Consider the following 18,971-nt stretch of genomic DNA (forward strand, 5'->3'; position numbering starts at 1 on the left):
TTTTGAACATTTTTAGAATCCCATTTAAATTTATTGATAGTCTTTCTTTCTTTCTTTCTTTCTTTCTTTCTTTCTTTCTTTCTTTCTTTCTTTCTTCTTTCTCTTTTCTTTTCTTTCTTTCTTTCTTTCTTTCTTTCTTTCTTTCTTTCTTTTCTTTCTTTCTTTTCTTTCTTTCTTTCTTTCTTTCTTTCTTCTTTCTCTTTCTTTTTTTTAATAGAGAGTACACACATGCAAGAGCAGAGGAGGAGCACAGCAAGAGAGGCAGGCTTCATGTCCCAGTGCAGAGCTCAATATAGGGCTTGATCTTATAACTCTGAGATCATGATCTGAGCTGAAATGAAGAATTGGATACTTAACCAACTGAGTTACCCAGGCCCCTGAATTAATTGATAGTATCTTTGAGGATAGTTTGTCCAGTGGATGCTCTAGGTTTTATTTTATTTGTACACAATTTATCACAGCATACTGATGTTATTGTATCAGTTTGAGTGAAGTAGAAAAACTTTACTTTGTTTACTTCCCTTTACTTTCTTTTGTGTATAATTGCCTTAAATATTTCCTCTACATGTATTTAGAATACATTGACATTGTTACAGTTTTGCTTCACCTGTCATAGTTTAGAAAACTTTTCAAAAGGAGAAAGAAAGCCTATTTATTTTTATATATATATACATATATATATTTAAGATTTTATTTATTTATTCATGAGACACACAGAGAGAGAGAGAGAGAGAGAGAGAGAGAGGCAGAGACACAGGCAGAGGGAGAAGCAGGCTCCCTGCAGGGAGCCCCATGTGGGACTAGATTCGGGGCCTCCAGGATCACAATCTGGGCCAAAGGTGGCGCTAAACCGCTGAGCCACCCGCACCCCTTTAGCTTTATTTTTGATTACTGTGTTGTGGGGTGTTTTTTGTGAAACTACTTCTGATACCAAATGTGTCACAACTAGATGTCCTAGAATTCAATTAAATTCTGACACTACCTGGAGTTATTGTCAGACTCCACAGGTTTAAGGGCTTAGCTCTGCTGTAAAATTGTTCCCACTTTAGACACCAGATGGAGTTTTGGGAGTTTTTAAATTGTGAAATTTAAAGATGGAGATGGAGATAGGGTGCCCAGGCTGCTTACACTTCTGGCCCACCAAATACAAATTTGAAGGATCTCATAATACGCTGTTAAGGTTCAGTAATACAGTGGAACAACTCATAGAACTCAGGAAACTATTTTATTTATGTTTACTGGTTTATTATAAAGGACAACTCTGGAGGAGCCAAAGGAAGAGATTCATTAAGTAAGTTATTGGTGGGAGCGATGTGCCACAGAGCTCTCATACCCTCTCTGGACATGCTACTTTTCCAACAATTTACTCATTTAATGTATTCACTAACCTGGAAGCTCCCCAAACCCCATTGTTTAGAGGTTTTCGTGGAAGCTTCATTAGGTAATCTGGGGATTGAACTCAATCTCTAGTCTCCCTCCTCTCTCTGGAGGTCAGGGAGTGGTACTGAAATCTCCAACCCTGTAATCATAGCTAGGTCTTTCTGGTGACCATCCCTCATCCTGAAGCTATTTATCTTCTCCTCCTCATCCCTCTAGCCTGGAGCTATTTCATTAACATTACAAAAGATATTTTTATTGCTTAGGAGAGATCCCAGGGATCTGGGGAGCTCCCTGTCTTGAACTAAGTGAAGCTGGGGAAGAGAACAAATATTTATTTTTCAATTATAGCACATGGATTCTTTCTTCCTTCCTGATGTTCCAAGGTATCTTCTTTTATCAATTCTTGCTTGTTAAGGAACTTCCTTTAGCCATTCTCTTAGGGTGCCTCTGCTAGGAACAGATTATCATAATTTTCTTCATTTGAGAATGTCTTGGTCATACCTTCATTTGTAAAAGATATTTTTTGCTGGGTGTAGGATTCTGGGTTGACAATTCTTTTCTTTCAAGACTTAATAAATACTGTACCACTTACTCTGGCCTCCATGGTTTCAGTTAAGAAATTCTTTTTTTTTTTTTTTAACATATAGGTAAGGCATTTTCTCTGGCTGTTTTCACTTTTTATCTTTCAGAGGTTTATTATTTGTCTTGGTATGAATTTGGGTTTATTCTATTTGAGTTTTGTTTTGATTTTTGAATCTGTAGGTGTATGTCCCTTGCCACATTTGAGAAGCTTTCAGCCATTATCTCTTTGAGTACTTTTTTCATCCATGCTCTCTTTTTCCTCTCTGAGACTGAGATAACAGAAATAGTAGATCTTTTGTTATAGTTTCACTTGTCCCTGAGTCTCTACTCTTTTTTTTTTTTTTAAAGGTTTTATTTATTTAATCGAGAGGGGGGAGGGGCAGAGACACAGGCAGAGGGAGAAGCAGGCTCCATGCAGGGAGCCCGATGTGGGACTCCATCCCGGGTCTCCAGGATCATGCCCCGGGCTGTAGGCGGCGCTAAACCTCTGAGCCACCTGGGCTGCCCTCTACACATTTTTTTTGTTTATTTTCTCTCTCTTGATCAGATTGGGTTATTTCTATCATTCTATCTTTAAGTCTACTGACTTTCCTATGTCTCCTTTATTCTGCTGTTGAACTCATCTACTTTGGTTTATTATATTTTTCAGTTCAAAAATTTTATTGAACTTTCTTTTTTATCTTATGTTTCTTTGTTGAGGCTTTCTGTTTTCTCATTTGTTCTAAGCTTGTTTGTAATTGCTTATTGAAGCATTTGTATCATGGCTGTTTAAAAATCTTTAAACAGCTAGTTCTAATATCTCTGGTATCAATTATCTTTTTTCTTTCAGTTTTAAATCTTCCAGTTCTTAGTCTGGTGAGTGATTTTTCTCTTGAAACTTGCACATTTTTTTACAATGCTAGGAGTTTTGGGGTATTCTTCAATCCTTCTACATTAGCTGGCCTTTTTTTGACATGGATTTGGCAGTGGAAGAGTAGCTGCCACCTTGTTCATGACAGGTAGAGGGGAGTCTAGGACACCTGAGAAGGGGGGGGCGTTCCTTGTTTGTCCTGGTCAGGGTGGAAGTTCCAGTGAAGTCCATGGACACTGCAATGGAGGCGAAAGTTCTGACTCCCACTAGGCTTCTGACACTTCTCCGTTGGAATGGGTAGGAGCACCTTATTATTGCAAAGTAAGAGTGCAAGTCTAGTCTACCTTCATAGTCCATTGAAACCACAGAGTAGAGAGGCTCATTACCATCTGGCAGGAAGGAAGGCACAGCAGTGGTTCTTCCCATGCCCCTAGCACCCACATGGAGGCCACATGTTTAGGAATGGACCAGGAGGAGGAAAGGACTTCCTATTGGCCCTCTCTGACATCACCGTGCTGGGGGTGTTGAAGTACCCTGTTCCTGTCTCATGAGGTTGGAAATCTTAGCTCCCTACTTGGCCTTTGCTGGTAAGGTTGGGGGTGGAGCCACAGTGTTTTCTGTGATGTTTGGCTGGAGAGTGGTTATTGACTAAAAGTCTTTTGTCTTGCTAGGCTACCCTTTGCTTAGTCCTTTGGCTAGAAAAAGCAGGCTTTTGTTAGGATTTTGTTGTTGTTGTTCGGTTGCCAGCTTCCTTAAGTGCAAGTCTGGGATCTAAGAGGCAAAAAGAAATACTAGTGAACTCATCGCCATGTCTCCTCAGATCCCAGAGTCCCTAGTTTGTCTGCCTTTGTCTTTCCTCCTTTCATGCTCTTTTTATGTTTGTTTTATGTGTGATTTTATAGGGGTTCTTGTGCTTAGAGGGAGAAATAAGGAAAGGTATGTCTACTCCATCTTCTTGAAAGTGGAAGTTGCCTTTTTCTTTTAAGGCTAGCAGCTTTGAACTCTTTATATCAAATCCCTATTCTGAGTGTTCTAGCCTATAATCATTTTGATACCAGAGAGACCAAAACAAGGAGTTGTCCATCCCTATTCAGTTGGAGATTAATTCATAATAAATTGGGCTTTGTGCTGCAGTTGGAGAAACATGCTATTAGGCAATATTTCTTGGTTTCCAGTGTTGCCTTGTCCCTTCGTCTGTCTACTTAGTTATTAGTCTTATTAGTCTCTTCATATAAGTCAGTGATTTGGCATTAAAATTTTTATTTTACTGCTTTGTCCACAGATTAAGGTAAGTAATTAAAAAATAATAGATTACTGGTTATTTAAATTTTAGTTTAGAAAATACCTAAGAAATTTAAAGTACTATTTTTTTTTACATAGGCATTGAAGAAAAATTTAGGCCTTTTTATGAAGATCAATTAGAAGAAAATGTAGAAGAAGATGTGACAAGTTTAAAAGTAGGTAACATAGCAGGTACTCAAAACATTAACATATCAAAGCATATGTATTACCAGTTTTGAAAACCAAAGCAATATAATTTGTTACTAAGATTTGAGGTAAGCTAGCTTGGTAACCACATGAAACAAAATTAGCAATTCTATACAGATAACCATCAAGTTGGCACACTGGACCCATTCCTCCATCAAAACTAATGAAATGAGAGAAATTATATATATAGCAATGTGGAAACAAAAGCACAACCTCACTGGAGTAGAACGGAAAGTACCATAGGAGGATCAGTCATTTTGAGGAATTCTTGGAAGCCAACAGAATTTTATTTCCTAAGACCTATAACAGAAAAAGAAAATGCTAACCCAAAACATAATGCTGAAGGAGTACTGGAGGAACAAGTCTATGTCCATTTGTAGAAGAAACAGCATAGTCAGCTGGGGCATTGGTGTAAGACTGTCACTTGGGAACCATGCTTGTGCCAGTTACAAAAGTTGGCTCCTCCCTCTGAGTCCCTTGTGCTGTGCAACACATGGGAGCAGCATCTTCCTCAACCTGAAACAGTGAATTTGGTCTGGGGACTAGAAGTATATCAAAGGTTATTACCAGCCAAGTAGCCAAGACAAACAAAGACCTTCCCTACACACACACTTAGGAAACAAGCTGCTGGCACAAGTACAGCAACATGCTGCTAGATTCATGAGGGGAAGAACTACAGTCAATAAAACAGGCAGGCATATGGAGATTTCAAAATGAAGATAAAAACCGGAGAGGCGAGAATTACCAGACTTCTGAGGGATACCTATACTATAAAAGGAAAGGTATCCAATGGAAACCATGCTTGGGCATCAAAAGAACGTCAGGAAAGAGAGTCACTAGGGATAAGTCACAATAATCAGAAATATATCATAACTATAAAAAGTTCAACTCACCAGGAAGATAATAACAGCTTTAAATATGTGCATGCCCTTAATAACATGGTCTCAATATCAAAACCAAACTTGATAAAACTCAAAGGAGCAAAAGACAAATTCAGAATCATAGTTGGAGATTTTAATATACAAATTTCTCTTTAACTGACAGAACAAATAGACAAAAAAAATCAGTAAGGATATAGGAAATTTGAAGAACATGATTAACATTTGACTGAATGGAAATATAGAAAACACTGCATTTAATAACTACAATAGGCTTTTCAAGCACATACAGACATACTTTAAAATTGACTGTGTCCTGGGAAATAAAACAGTTCTCAACCAATTTTAAAAGGATTATAATCATATTAAGAATTTTCTCTGATTACATTTCAGTTATGCTAGAAATTAATCTTAAAATTTAAAACTCTCATGTGGTTAGTAAAGAAATATATTTTTAAATAGCCTGTGGATTAAAAAGGAATCACAATGGAATTTAGAAAAATTTTGAACTGAAGACTAACAAAAGCACTACATATTAAAACAAAATGCAAATGTGACTAAGAAAAAAACTTAAAGGAAATACCAAAATGTTAATTTTGTCCTTGGAGTGAAGGCAGAATGTGTAGGTTTTAAATATAATTCTGTACATTTTCTATATTTTCAATAATGAGTGGTATCACTTTTATAGCAAAAAAGAGTTTCTTTTTCCTTTTTTTTTATTTTGGTAAAATACACATAACATAAAATTTACCATCTTACCTTTTCTTTTTTTTAAAAGATTTATTTATTTTAGAGAGAGAGCGTACATGCATATGTGCATGGGGGAAGGGGGGAAAGGGGGAGAGAGAGAGAGAGTCTTAAGCCGACTCCAGGCTGACTGCAGAGCCTGACACTGGGCTCCATCTCATGACCCAGAGATCACGACCTGAGCCAATACCAGGAGTCTTATGCTTAAGCAACTGCACCCCTCAGCTGCCCCACCATCTTACCCATCTTTCAGTGTAGAATTCAGTAGCATTAAGTACACTCACAGTGCTGTACAAACATCACTTAGTGTCCATTTCCATTTTTAAATATTCCAAACAGAAACTCTGTGCCCATTAAACAACTGTTCCCCATTCCTCTTCCCAGTTCCTGGTAACGTGTAATTCCACTTTCTATGAATTTGCCTCTTTAGGTACCTTGCAGACGTGGGGATCAAACAATATTCATTTTTTTGTGTCTGCCATATTTCACTCAGCATAATGTTTTATAGGTTCATCCATGTTAACATGTTTTAAGAGCTTCGTTCCTTTTTAAGGCTGAGTAATTCTCCATTTTCTGTGTATATCACAGTTTGATTATTAATTCAACTGTGATGGATACTGAGTTGTTTCCACCTTTTATCTGTGAACATTGATGTACAATTTTTTTTGAGCTCCTCCTTTCAATTCTTTTGGGTATATACACGAGTGTAATTGCTACATTGTATGATGATACTATGTTAAATTTTGAGGAACCATCAAATTGTTTTCCATAAGGGTCCTACCATTTTACATTTCTGGGTTCCAATTTCTCTACATTCTCACCAGCATTTTTCATTCTCAGGGTTTTGTTTGTTTTGTTTTTTAAATGATAGCCATCTAGAGTGTGAAGTCGTGTGAAGTAATGTATAACTCATGGTGGTTTTGAAGGATATTTTCCCAATGATGTTGAGCACTTTTTCATGTACCATTTGTATATTTTCTTTAGAGAAATGGCCCTTTGGCCATTTTTGAATTGAGTTGTTTGTGCCTTATCGTTGAATTATGCAAATTCTTTATATAATCTGGATAGTCATCTCTTATCAGAGATATGATTTGCCAGTATTTTTTTCCTATTCTCTGGGTTATCTTTTCACTCTCTTAATAGCGTCCTTTGATGCACAGAGGCTTTAATTTAGATGTACTCCAATTTATTTATTTTTATTTTGTTACCTGTGTTATTGGTGTCATGTCTAAGAAATTACTATCAAATTGAATGTCGTGAATCTTTCCCCCTATGTTTTCTTCTGATGTTTATATGGTTTGAGCACTTCAGCTTCAGTGTTTGGGTCCATGTGAGTTAATTTTTGTATATAATAAAAGTAAGGGTCCAACTTCATTCTTTTAGGTTTGTATCCAGTGTTCCCCCATTGCATGGTTTGGCACCCTTGTTGAAAATCAGTTCACCATATAAGGGTTTATTTCTGGATTCTCTACCTTTCATTGGTCTATGCCTGTCCTTAGAGCAATACCACACTGTTTTGATTACTGTAATCTTGTAGTGAGTTTTGAAATCAAGAAGTGTGAACCCTCCAAATTTATTCTTCTTTTTCAGGATTGTTTTGGCTATTTGGGGAAAAAAGATTTATTCCTTGTAAGAGCTATATGAAATCTCTACCTTTTGAAAAGATTTCATTTTTCTATAATAATTTTTTGGAACTATTTTCTACTGTTTACTAAAGTGTACATTTATGCTGTCAATTATAGAAAGAGTATCCAGACCCAGCCCAAAATTCAGTTGTGAAGAGAATGCAGTCTCTCCAGATTGACTGTGTAGCAACACCTCCAAGCAGGTCAAATTCAGGTAACATACTATGATTGAAAATAACGTATTCACTTGTTTGTTCGTGCATGCACTCTGTTCTCAAAAATACTCTTCATGAACATATAAGAAACAGAAGAAGCTATAAAATTTAACTCTTGCCTTAAAGGAATCTATAATATATTTAGAATGAAGATAACATATATTTGAAATAGTAAGTAACAGGGTGTTCACTAAAATCATAAAACATCCTGAACATAAGAGGCCTAACATATATCTGATAGGGAGAGTGTAAGGGCTCAGGATAAAGAGGGGACATATGTGGAAGCAAGGTCCTTGAGGTCAGGGATGATATCCAGAGAATTAGCAGAGAGGTTGGTCTTGGATTCAAGGAGGGATACTTTTTTCATTTTCACAAAAGGAAAAACAGAGTATAGGATATTGAAGCCACTTACTAGCTATCTGTTCTAGGGCAAATTAACCTCTTGTAAACCTCATCCCTCAAATCATAATATAATTGCTCCTATTCTTACAGGGCTTTTAGAGAATAAAAGAATCCATGGAGAGTGCTTAGCACCAAGCTGCTCCGGGTCTTATTTTCCAGCCCTGCACCACACCAAGGACACAGCCACCTTCTCTACTAAAGACCAGTCCCTTTCTCCCTTGGTCATTCCTGTGACACTCATGTTGCCATTGCCTGTTAACATTTCTCTAGTGCTCTCTCACCACCCTGCAGGGGCTTCCACAAATTACTTACATATTTGTAGGAAGAGGACCATCAAGTCAATGCTTTTTTTATTTGCTTGCAAAGGTTGCAGTATGTTATTCTGAGACACAGATGTGTGGCAGTGCCCAGGTTTTATTTTATTTCTTGTTGCTGTCTGAAACTCTTTCCAATGTTGATCATTTCTCCTCAGCCCCAGAACAGCCCAGTTCGCTGCACAGTTCCCAGGGACTGGGGATAGGTCCCGTGGAAGAGTCCTGGTTTGCTCCCTCCCTGGAGAACCAGCAGGATGAGAACCAGCTCAGCTTGCAGAGTAAACTCCAGGAGGAAGCCAACTACCATCTTTATGGCAGCCGCATGGACAGGCAGACGAAACCACTCAGACAGAGTGTGGCTTATAATAGAGAGGAGGAAAGGAGACGAAGGGTCTCCCATGACCCTTTTGCACAGCAGAGACCTTATGAAAACATTCAGAACCCAGGAGTAAAAGGCCTTCCTTATTCTATTGCAACCAGTCCTGGTAATGCAGTACACCAGCCAAAGGGGCTAACCAGCCAACCCCCAGTAAGGTACTGGAACAATGAATTGTACAGTCCATTCAATTTTAGAACAAGACCACTGGCTCTGGGAACAACAGGTTCAAGAGTCTGGTATCAGCCAAATCCAAGCCATATCCCAAGCGTGAATAAAACTCCAGTGCCGGAGACCAACCTACTGGGGAACACGCCCACCATTCCATTCAGCTCCTTCCCATCAAGAGGTAAACAGTTCTTTTTAGCTATAATCTTTTTTAAATGTTTCTGAAAATAAAGCAGCTATTAGCTCTGATGTAGACTCTAAGGTTACAAGGGTGAGTTGTTTATAGTCTTCAGCTGCCACATGCCGTTTGCAGCCATGGACTAGTCTCCATCAGAGCACTTGGCTTTGGTTTGAGTAGGATTCATTGCAGCTACCCACAGGTGTTGGGTTACAGGTCCTTGTAACCAGTGGGTATCTTCTGCTTTAATCTGCATCACAGTGGTCCCATTATACCCAATCGCTGATGGGTTTGTGTTCTTTTACTTGCTTGCTGTTTTCTGAAGGTAAGAAAGAAGTCTTGGATATTTTAATTCTTATCTTATATCGGCCAAAGACTGCATTGGTGAGGAAACCATAGTGTTGGGCTACCATCACCACCATTTATCTCTGGAACTCTTTTCATCTTCCCAAACTGACACTCTGTACTCATCAGACACTAACTCCCCATTCCCCTACCCCCAGCCCCTGGCAACCACCATTCTTTCTGTCTCTATGAATTTGACTGCTATAGGGTACTTGATATATGTGGAATCATACAGTCTTTGTCCTTTTGTGACTGGCTTATTTCACTGAACACAATGTCCTCAAGGTTTGCCAATATTGTAGCATGTGTCAGGATTTCCTTCCTTTTTTTTAAGGCTGAATAATATTCCATTGTCCGTACATAACACATTTTGTGTATCTGTTCATCTGTTGGTGGACCCTGAGTGACTTCCACCTTTTGGATGTTGTGGATAATGCTGCTGTAAACATGGCTATATAAATATCTGTTTGGGGCCTTGCTTTCAGTTCCTTTGAGTAAATACCCATAAATGGAATTGCTACATCTTAGAGTAAGTCTATTTTTAATTTTTGAGGGAAGTCTATTTTTAATTTTTGAGGGATCTCCATATCATTTATCACACCATTTTGTATTACCGCCAGCAGCACACCTTGGTTTCAGTTCATCCACATCCTTGCCAACACTGTTACTTTTTTTTTTTTTTTTTTTATAGTAGCCATTTTGGTGGATGTAAGGTTAGTTCAGCTACATTTTGAAGAGGAAAATTTCAAAGACTGTCATAGGATAAATAATTTAACTTCTATATCTAGAATAAAGCCCTGTCCTTTTACCATGTTGTATTTATTTCTCTTGCTTTCAACCTAGATTTACTTACCTGTGTGTTTCACTCTATTCAGATGAGTCTGTAAAATGTACCATATACAACAGTTCTGGCATTCAGGTTGGAGAGCATAATTATATGGAGGTTGGTGGAATGAGTTCAGCCCTGCTCGACATGAACGTGAAAGAAGAGCCAGCTTATAAGTACCAAGATATCTTTGGTAAGATGCCCTTTAAGGACACATTTTCTAGCAACCTTGAACTTTATTGCTTAGAGGGATATAGTGGAATCCTGAAATTTCTCTGATTTATTCTCCCTGACAGTTGACCCATGTTTTCTCTGTAAAATATCTCTGTAACTTCGATATAATCCGTTGTGATTTATTAATGCTTAATATGGGGATAATTACAATATCTAACTCATGGATTTGTTGTGAAAATTATCATCAATATGTATAAAGAGTGTAGAACACTGCCTGGCATGTAGTTAAGATCTGTGAAAGTACTGAACATATCATCAATATCACTATTCAGACCTAGGAGAGGTATCTCCCTCAGGTCTTCATCAAAAGTGATTCTGAAAAAATAGAAGACTATGCCCTCAACAGCACCCCTGTAATAAAAACAAGAGAGCTTTCTCTTATGGGCTTTTAACTGTGCAGGCTCAAAACATTAATCCCAAAACACAACCTGGGAATCATAGTCATGAGGCCAAATCAATGGGATTTAAGAGCCCAGCTTTATGTTTAACTCTAGGATTGGCAAAATGTTTCTATCAAGGGCCAGATAGAAATTATTTTAGGCTTCACTGGCCCTGAGATCTCTGTTGCAACTACCTGACATTGTAGTGCAATAGCAGCCACAGACAAGATGTACATGAATGGACATGGCTGTGTTCCAATAAAACTTCACTTAACAAAACGAGGCAGCAGGCCAGATTTGACCCACAGGCCATAGTTTGCCAATCCCTGGCCTAATCCATTTGAAAAATAGTCTTTAACATTCTTAGAGAGGAGGTTCCTAACTTTTGGGGTGACAAAAGTACCTTGGAGGATCTGATGAAACCCAGGGTCCCTCTCCCAGAGGAACTCACAAAACTAGGCTAATATCTTGGAAGGTTTTTGGACTGCTGATGTCCTTTGGTGATAACAGAAGCTGCATTGTGGGGAGCTAAGGAGAGGATGGGAGTTGAGGGGGGGGGCAGAAATGAGATGTCTTTTTCCTTATATTCAGCTTATTGAGGTAGGTTGAAGATCAAGGAAAATGTGTGTGGTGGTGATGGTAGTTTTATACTTTAGTTTACTTTTGTTATTTTTTTTAAAAAAGATTTTATTTGGGAATCCCTGGGTGGCTCAGCGGTTTAGCGCCTGCCTTCAGCCCAGGGTGTGATCCTGGAGTATCGGGATCGAGTCTCACGTCGGACTCCCTGCATGGGGCCTGCTTCTCCCTCTGCCTGTGTCTCTGCCTCTCTTTCTGTCTCTCTCATGAATAAATAAAATCTTTAGGAAAAAAAAAAAAGATTTTATTTGAGAGAGAGCACCTGAGCAGGGGGAGGGGCAGACATGCAGTCTCCCCGTCAAGACCAGAGCCAAAGGCAGATGCTTAGCAGAGCCACACAGGCGTCCCCTAGCCGTACTTTAAATACTTGGATGTCAAGGGCCATTTCTATCACTGCAGAAAGTTCTATCAGACAGTGCTATGTGAGATCTGACAGGAGGGGGATTTCAGTACTTCACAAATCAGAACACAACAGCAGCTCAGCTGAAAGGTGTCGCATTTATTACTGAACCAGCCTACTGGTATAGAGGCATAGGAACAGACAAGAACGTTTCCTTAATAAGACATGTCTATTGGCCAGGTAGGAAGGGTGTTTCCATATTGACAGGATAGGAACATGTGATCTCCATGCAGCTTAAATATGTGTGCCAATTATATTTGCTATTTCATGATGTGCGATGGATGCTTCCTCATAGACCCAGCTTGGTTCTTCTCCAGTGCCTCCTCTTGGAGTTGTACCTGATTTTATTACCAGTTTTCATCCGAATCCACTGGGGAATGGGACGATTCTGCTTTTGTTTCTTGGCCAGGAATCGCTTGATTCTGAAAGTCTTGTGAGAAGACATGGCGGTAACAGTCAACCACACGCAACCAGGATAGCGGCTCCTTTTGTTATTTTTATGAAGGCCAGAGAGGAAGGAACCAGTTAGAAAGGGAGGCTGTGGCTGTAAGAGAAGAGAAGACGGCACTTAGAGGAGAGTTGAGTCCCAAAATAGACCTGGAAAAGTAGATACCTCATTCTTTAAAAGACAAGGGAAGGCATTATAATTGCAGGAGTTCACACTTGATGGCCTCAGTTTCCCTAAGTAAGAGGAAAGTAGACCATTGGGTGCAGGGGATGAGGAGTTGAATGACCCTGATTCTGGCCAGGTATGTAGATGATGCCAAAAGGAACAAAAATAGTATTTTCCCTCTTTGTATCAGGAAGGTCTGAAATTAACCAGGGCCATTGGCTAAGGTCATAGAGGACAGCCTAGAAGCCAAGCAGAGCTTGTATTCCCAAAGCCACCAGCTGTGGCTCAGAGATGCATCTGCTAGGAGGTAGAGGTTCTCTGCTGTATTCATATACACACTGCACATGGGCTTCCAGACATGTAAAGGATCCCCTAAGGAATGAGTCCACAACTATGTAATGAAGTTTTTTTTGTTGTTGTTGTTGTTTTACCGTCTCCTGATACTGTCTCTACAGGTTTTTAAAACTAGAATGTTCAAATGAGTTATAGTTTGATGCCTTCTTATCTTTTCTGTTTGGCAGATAATGTCACTAGTCTGACTGATAAACATCTGGACCCAGTCAGGGAAAATCTGGGAAAGCAATGGAAAAACTGTGCCCGCAAACTGGGCTTCACTGAACCTCAGATTGATGAAATTGACCACGACTATGAGCGAGATGGACTCAAAGAAAAGGTTTACCAGATGCTCCAAAAGTGGCTGATGAGGGAAGGCAATAAAGGGGCCACGGTTGGAAAGCTGGCCTATGCGCTCTACCAGTGCTCAAGAATAGACCTTTTGAACTATTTGATACACATCAGCCAGAACTAACTCGAGAAGGGGCTTGGGCAGCATGGGGTATTCTCCTCGCGTAGTGAGTAAGTCACCCACTGAAAGCGCGCTGCCTCTGATCCTTCAGAATTCTTCCCTCACTAATACAGGTTCTGGGTCTGCATAAAAATCTCCTGCATTCCGTAGGTGGAGAATGGGAAAGAAGCCTACAGCAAACCGCCTACTAACCAGGAAGACCTATTAATGTCTGAGGCCAAGTCCAAAAAGAAGCCTAACTGGGTTTTGAAGGGGAGAGAGATATTTGAGGAAGATCATTTTCTTTCAGTTCGTTCCTCAGCGTTCACTGATGCCATTCATTTAACTTACTGGAGTTTTGCTAGAGTAAGAAAAAAATTCAGAGGACATAAACTAAGTCAACTTTCTTATTTTACGCTCTCTTCACGAGTACAGTGAAATTTTAAGTTCTCTTCAAATAGGGTTTTTTTTTTTTGTTTTTTGTTTTGTATTCTAACCATGGTTTGCTCTGAAACTATAATGTCTGTTAACTTCAGTATCAAATGTTGTGTCAGTCACTACAGGCTTCAAAAATTACATGCAGTCTCCACTCCAAAAAAATTAACTAACTGGAGGAATTTTAAGGAATACTAAGATGGAAAAAAAAAATAGAGAACAAAAATACTAGAATTTTCCAGGCGGTTGTTACAAGGAATTGTTACTAACTGTGGTGATGACAGAAATTCTTGATGAAGTTTTTAAGTTTTTTCCTAGCATTCTGATACTTTATGTACTTTCCCAACCTCTGTGCCCTGCAGAGGGAGCATGGATGCAGGGAATTTTGATCTCTTCACACCTGGCTGTGACTGGAGCCTCAGGACTGGTCACTACTGAGCAGCTTCCTCAGGTTACCCCAGGATACTGTAGAAGTATTTTCGTTTTTTTTCTGTGAGCTATAACGTAAAAAAAAAAAAAAAAAAAAAAAAGAACGCTTCAAAGGTTGATAATTGTGCTTCTAACACTCGACCTCTCAAAGCCCACCTGAAACTTGAATGTGTGAAAGGAACCTGAAGACTAGAAGACTGAGGCGGGCAGGCCATCCAGTTATCACTGCCTGCGCTCGGCTAACCCGAGAGCGTGTCATTGTGCTCAGCCTGTCCAGGAGGGAGGGAGTGCAGGATGCAGTCTGGTGACTCTGGATATCAGAACAGATTCTAGGGTCTGGTGGGCTGAGAACAATATTGCGGTTCCGATTCTAAAATCCCCTAGCCACAGCTGATATACACACACACCTGAAGTGTTGGGACTGGAAAACAATTTCTCAACTTCTGTACCTACTGGCATCTTGGGCCAGGTTATTCTTTATTGTGGGGGCTGTCCCGTGCAGGGTAAGATCTGGCCATGTGAAAGCATCCTCTAACTACTAGATGCCAATGGTGGCATCCCCTTCTTCCCTCTTCCTGCTCCCCAGCTGTGACAAGCCGAAATGTTTGGAGACATTGCCAGATGTTCCCTGGAAGGACAGAGCTGCCCCAGTCGAGAAGAGCACTGCTACGAAGGAATGAACCCCAGTCTCTTATCCACACACATATCCAGGTCCACTTAGTTTCCATATAACATAGCATTAGACTACACAGACCAGAAGAAAAGTTGGATGGGGAAAGAGTCCCAGGCTTTGCTAGAGAGGAATGGATGGATGATTGCTTTTCTAAACGTACCCCTTGTACCTCTTTCCTAACAGTGTTTAAATTTTCTAATTCCAAAGAAATTGATCAATGTTAAAGCCAAAAATGAAAGGTATTTTTAATGGACTTTTCAAAATAAAACTTTGTACCTCAAATATAAGCAATTGAAATGATGTGTTTATATAAATGAGACCGTTTGGGCTTCTTCACTGAGGTTGGCATTTCCTATATGTACTGCCCTTTTCACCCTCCTGCCTTTAGCAGGCAAGAGGAAGCTGATGGTAAAAAGAGAAGTTTCTGGACAGCTTTCTGGCTCTCAGGATGAAAACACGCTGCTTGAGAGCCTGCAGCCCATCTGTCCTTAGACATGGTTCCAAAGTCTTTCCTTCAGCCCCTATTCTCTAAAAACTGGGCTGAAAAGAGTCAAATTTGTATCTGAAGAGTTTCAATACAAGAGAATCAATTGGGCAGAAAATTAAGTGAGAGGACACAGACTATAATGAGAAAGATGATTATCCATATTTGGTTCCAAAAAAGATACTCAGACCGTAAGGTTTCTTCTGGTAAAGAACACCCACTTCCAACCCTCACAGCCTTGTGAAATCAGCATTTTCCACTTGTTGCTGTGGTTACAATATTTGTTTGGGGTCCATCGTATGAAGTTAGATCTTCAAAAATAGTTTGTTCTTTCTCCGAAAAAAATTTTTTTTAAGATTTTATTTATGAGAGACACAGAGAGGCAGAGACACAGGCAGAGGGAGAAGCAGGCTCCATGCAGGGAGGCGGACGTGGGACTCGATCCCGGGTCTCCAGGATCATGCCCTAGGCTGAAGGAGGGGGCTAAACCGCTGAGCCACCCGCGCTGCCCTGAAAATGTTAAGTAGTATTTTGATGTACATTTTAAGGTATGTTTTTTATAAAGGCTTTCTTTTTATAATAAAACTTGGTGTTTCCTAAGACAGACGACTTAACAATTGCAGATAAAAACGTTTTGCATCAGAAACAGGCTGTGACCTAACAATGGAAAAAAGCTCAACCTGATTTTATGGTGAAAGCTCCCTTGCCAGAACGTACACTGATAGATGATACTTTTGATTTCTTTCTATAAGAGGGTAACCATGTCAACAAGATCAATTCTTTTAGTCACATCTGTTGTAGGATAAAAATTTCTAACTGCCAAAACAATGTAATACAACATCGTGGTTTAAATTTTAAATTTAACTCATCAGGTGTTACTGTTATAGAACTAAGAAGTGAAAGACTGATGATTTTTACTCATTGCAATCAGCAGGGTTACTGTGCAATTTCACTGCAAAGGACTGAGGTCAAGAAAACCAAACCAAACCAAAAAAACAAAGCAGAGGGTAGCCTGGATGGCTCAGCAGTTTAGCGGTGCGTTCATTCAGTTCAGTGCCTGATCCTGGGGTCCTGGGATCCATTCCCACGTCGGGCTCCCTGCATGGAGCCTGCTTCTCCCTCTGCCTGTGTCCCTGCCTCTCTGTGTGTCTATGAATAAATAAAATTTACAAAGCAGGACACTAGGTGTCTATGTGGCCAAGATTTTAGAAGGATCTGATTACAAAGAAATTCTTGAAGGCCTAACGCTATTCCAGTGAATTCCGTAACAACCCAAGTACAGGTTGCGAAATCAAGTAGGCTTAACTTCCCCTCGGCTCCTCTTTTGCTGTGTACCAAGAGCCTGCTTCCTAACCTCTCTTAGCCTCCATTCTCTCTTCTATAAATAGGCAGTAAGGCTGACCCGAGGATCAAAATAATGCACCATAAGGTGCCTGGCACAAAGTTATTTTTAAAGCTGTGCAACAGTGTTACACAGTAAGGACTAGTTCTCAAGTGTGCATTTAATACATTGTGACACCAATCACCTAGAGCCCCACAAGTGCTACGGTTTAACATGTTAAAATTGTACAATTATTTTTACTTTCGTGATCTCCGACAAGAAATCCCAAAACAGCGGCTCAGGGAAAAAAAAAAAAAAAGGAAATGTTGATCTACCAAAGGTTTCTGAAAGTCAGATGACAGTAGTCAGCTGAAATGTATTTCTCTTTCCTTCTATGCGGGGAAAATTGATGTGACACATTCATGTTGAAGGAATATTTTTGCATAATCCATTTTTAGGCCAGTCTTAGTTAAAAAAAAAAAAACTCAAATGGCCAGTGAGAACACTACAGGTATCAGAACTTTCCATGGCTGTTAACACTGAAAAGTATTATGTATATAAGACCATTACAACAGGAGGGATTCGGGCAGCCGGGTGGCTCAGCGGTTAGCGCTGCCTTCAGCCCAGGGCCTGATCCTGGAGATCTGGGATCGAGTCCCGCGTCGGGCTCCGTGCATGGAGCCTGCTTCTCTGCCGCTCTGTGTGTCTCGTGAATAAATAAATAAAATCTTTAAAAAAGGGGGGGGGGATTCAAGGAGGAGAAACAATGCAATATGCAAGGAAGCTGTTGCCATCCTGAATAATTCTAGCCGGGGCTAAACGGTGGCCATGGACCTGCCAGTTCTTTGCAGTCAAGGCAGAGTGGTGGCCAGAATTACAGGAGTGTTTTTTGTTTTTTCCTCCACTGAAGTGTCCAGTGCAGGTAACGCTTATAACCTTTAAAAAGCTTGAATTCTATGATCTAAATAAGCTGAGATTCGGAGACGCCCGAGGGCCGGGGCGGGGGTGGGGGGTGGGGCTCAGCGGTGGAGCATCTGCCTTGGCCCGGGGCGTGACCCGGGGGTCCTGGAATCGAGTCCCGCGTCAGGCCCCCGCGGGGAGCTGCTGGTCCCTCTGCCTGCGCCTCTGATGAGCGAATACATAAAACCTTCAAAACCCGTCTTCTGATACAACACAAACAAGGCTTAGTTCGCTGGCATCCAGCGGCCCCGCATCGCGCACCGCGTCCGCCTCCGTAACGGAAGCTCGGAAGCTCGGGCCCACCGGGCGCCGCCCGCCCCGCCCCGCCCTCGCGGCCCCCGGTGCACCTGTTCCACCCGTTCCACGTGCCTTCCCGGGCGCCTCGCACCGGACGCGGCACCTGCCCCGCACGGCTCGTGCTCACTTGGCCTCAGCCTCCGTCCTGCGCGTCGCAGCCCCAACCTGGCTACGGGACGCGCCGTGCCCCCTGCGCAGAAGCCTCCCCCCACCACGGGCGTCCGGCCCGAGGCCTCTACCCCCCGCGGCCCCGCCCCGCCCCGCCGCCGACGCCCCCGGGAGGCCGCGAAGCGCGGGTGGCGCGGCGAAGGGCGGGCCCGCACACTGACGTGCTCCTCGAGCGCCAGGGCCGCCCCGCGGGACGACGACGTGCGGGCAGTACCGTGGGACCCGAGCTCCGCTCCCGCCGAGGGTCAGAGACAGCGCGGCGGGCAGTGCGGCCGACCGGCCCCGCCGACCAGGCCCGACGGGACACGTTACTCCGGCCGGCGGCGGAGCGGGTCCTGGCGCGTGCGTGTTCCCCGGCCGCCTGGCGGAGCGAGTCGTGGCGCATGCGTGTTCCCCGGCCGCCCGGCGGAGGGAGTCAAGGCGCATGCGTGTTCCCCGGCCGTCCGGCAGCGGGAGTCGTGGCGCATGCGTGTTCCCCAGACGCCCGGCGGAGGGAGTCGTGGCGCATGCGTGTTCCCCAGACGCCCGGCGGAGCGGGTTCTTCGCGCCTGCGTATTCCCGGCCGCCCGGCGGAGCGGGTCCTCAGCACATGCAGGTTCTCCGGACGTCCGGCGGAGGGAGTCGTGGCGCATGCGTGTTCCCCAGACGCCCGGCGGAGCGGGTTCTTCGCGCCTGCGTATTCCCGGCCGCCCGGCGGAGCTCGTCCTCAGCGCATGCAGGTTCTCCGGCCGTCCGGCGGAGCGGGTCCGCGGCGCATGCGTGTTCTTCGGCTGTCCGGCGAAG

The 18,971-nt window shown here is 42.1% G+C and overlaps 2 protein-coding genes across 6 annotated transcripts in view; one reads left to right on the forward strand and one right to left on the reverse strand.

Moving 5' to 3' along the window:
- Positions 1–15,245, forward strand: part of RIPK1 (receptor interacting serine/threonine kinase 1) — a 40,313-nt gene extending 25,068 nt beyond the window's left edge. For all 3 annotated transcript variants that reach the window (XM_035710499.2, XM_035710498.2, XM_035710497.2), the window contains exons 7-11: positions 4,193–4,269; positions 7,668–7,764; positions 8,640–9,206; positions 10,424–10,567; positions 13,159–15,245. In XM_035710499.2, coding sequence (XP_035566392.1) covers positions 4,193–4,269; positions 7,668–7,764; positions 8,640–9,206; positions 10,424–10,567; positions 13,159–13,445 — 1,172 coding nt within the window. In that variant the 3' untranslated portion in view covers positions 13,446–15,245. The remainder of the gene's footprint in view (positions 1–4,192; positions 4,270–7,667; positions 7,765–8,639; positions 9,207–10,423; positions 10,568–13,158) is intronic.
- On the reverse strand, positions 12,104–18,931 carry LOC112659330 (60S ribosomal protein L39). 3 transcript variants are annotated; one of them, XM_025445989.3, is made up of 2 exons: positions 18,403–18,931; positions 12,104–12,568 (listed from the first exon to the last, which is right to left on the reverse strand). In XM_025445989.3, the coding sequence occupies exons 1-2, from the start codon at positions 18,571–18,573 to the stop codon at positions 12,314–12,316; spliced, it is 426 nt and encodes a 141-aa protein (XP_025301774.3). In that variant the 5' UTR covers positions 18,574–18,931; the 3' UTR covers positions 12,104–12,313. The 3 variants fall into 3 exon arrangements, with proteins under 3 accessions (XP_025301774.3, XP_048961976.1, XP_025301781.1); XM_049106019.1 differs by lacking the exon at positions 18,403–18,931 and adding an exon at positions 18,071–18,220; XM_025445996.3 differs by lacking the exon at positions 18,403–18,931 and adding an exon at positions 14,257–14,353.
- Positions 18,932–18,971: the final 40 nt, after the last annotated feature.

The sequence above is a fragment of the Canis lupus genome, chromosome 35 (genome assembly GCF_003254725.2).
Source record: "Canis lupus dingo isolate Sandy chromosome 35, ASM325472v2, whole genome shotgun sequence".
Taxonomy (NCBI): Eukaryota; Metazoa; Chordata; class Mammalia; order Carnivora; family Canidae; genus Canis; species Canis lupus.

Excerpts from the sequence above, each read along its gene's own strand:
- LOC112659330 (XM_025445989.3), bottom strand. The coding sequence starts at position 18,573 with ATGCGCCACGACTCGCTCCGCCAGGCGGCCGGGGAACACGCACGCGCC. Across the intron at positions 12,569-18,402 it reads AGCGGAGCTCGGGTCCCACG|CCACAGCCTCCCTTTCTAAC; the intron begins GTACTGCCCGCA and ends CTTCTCTTACAG.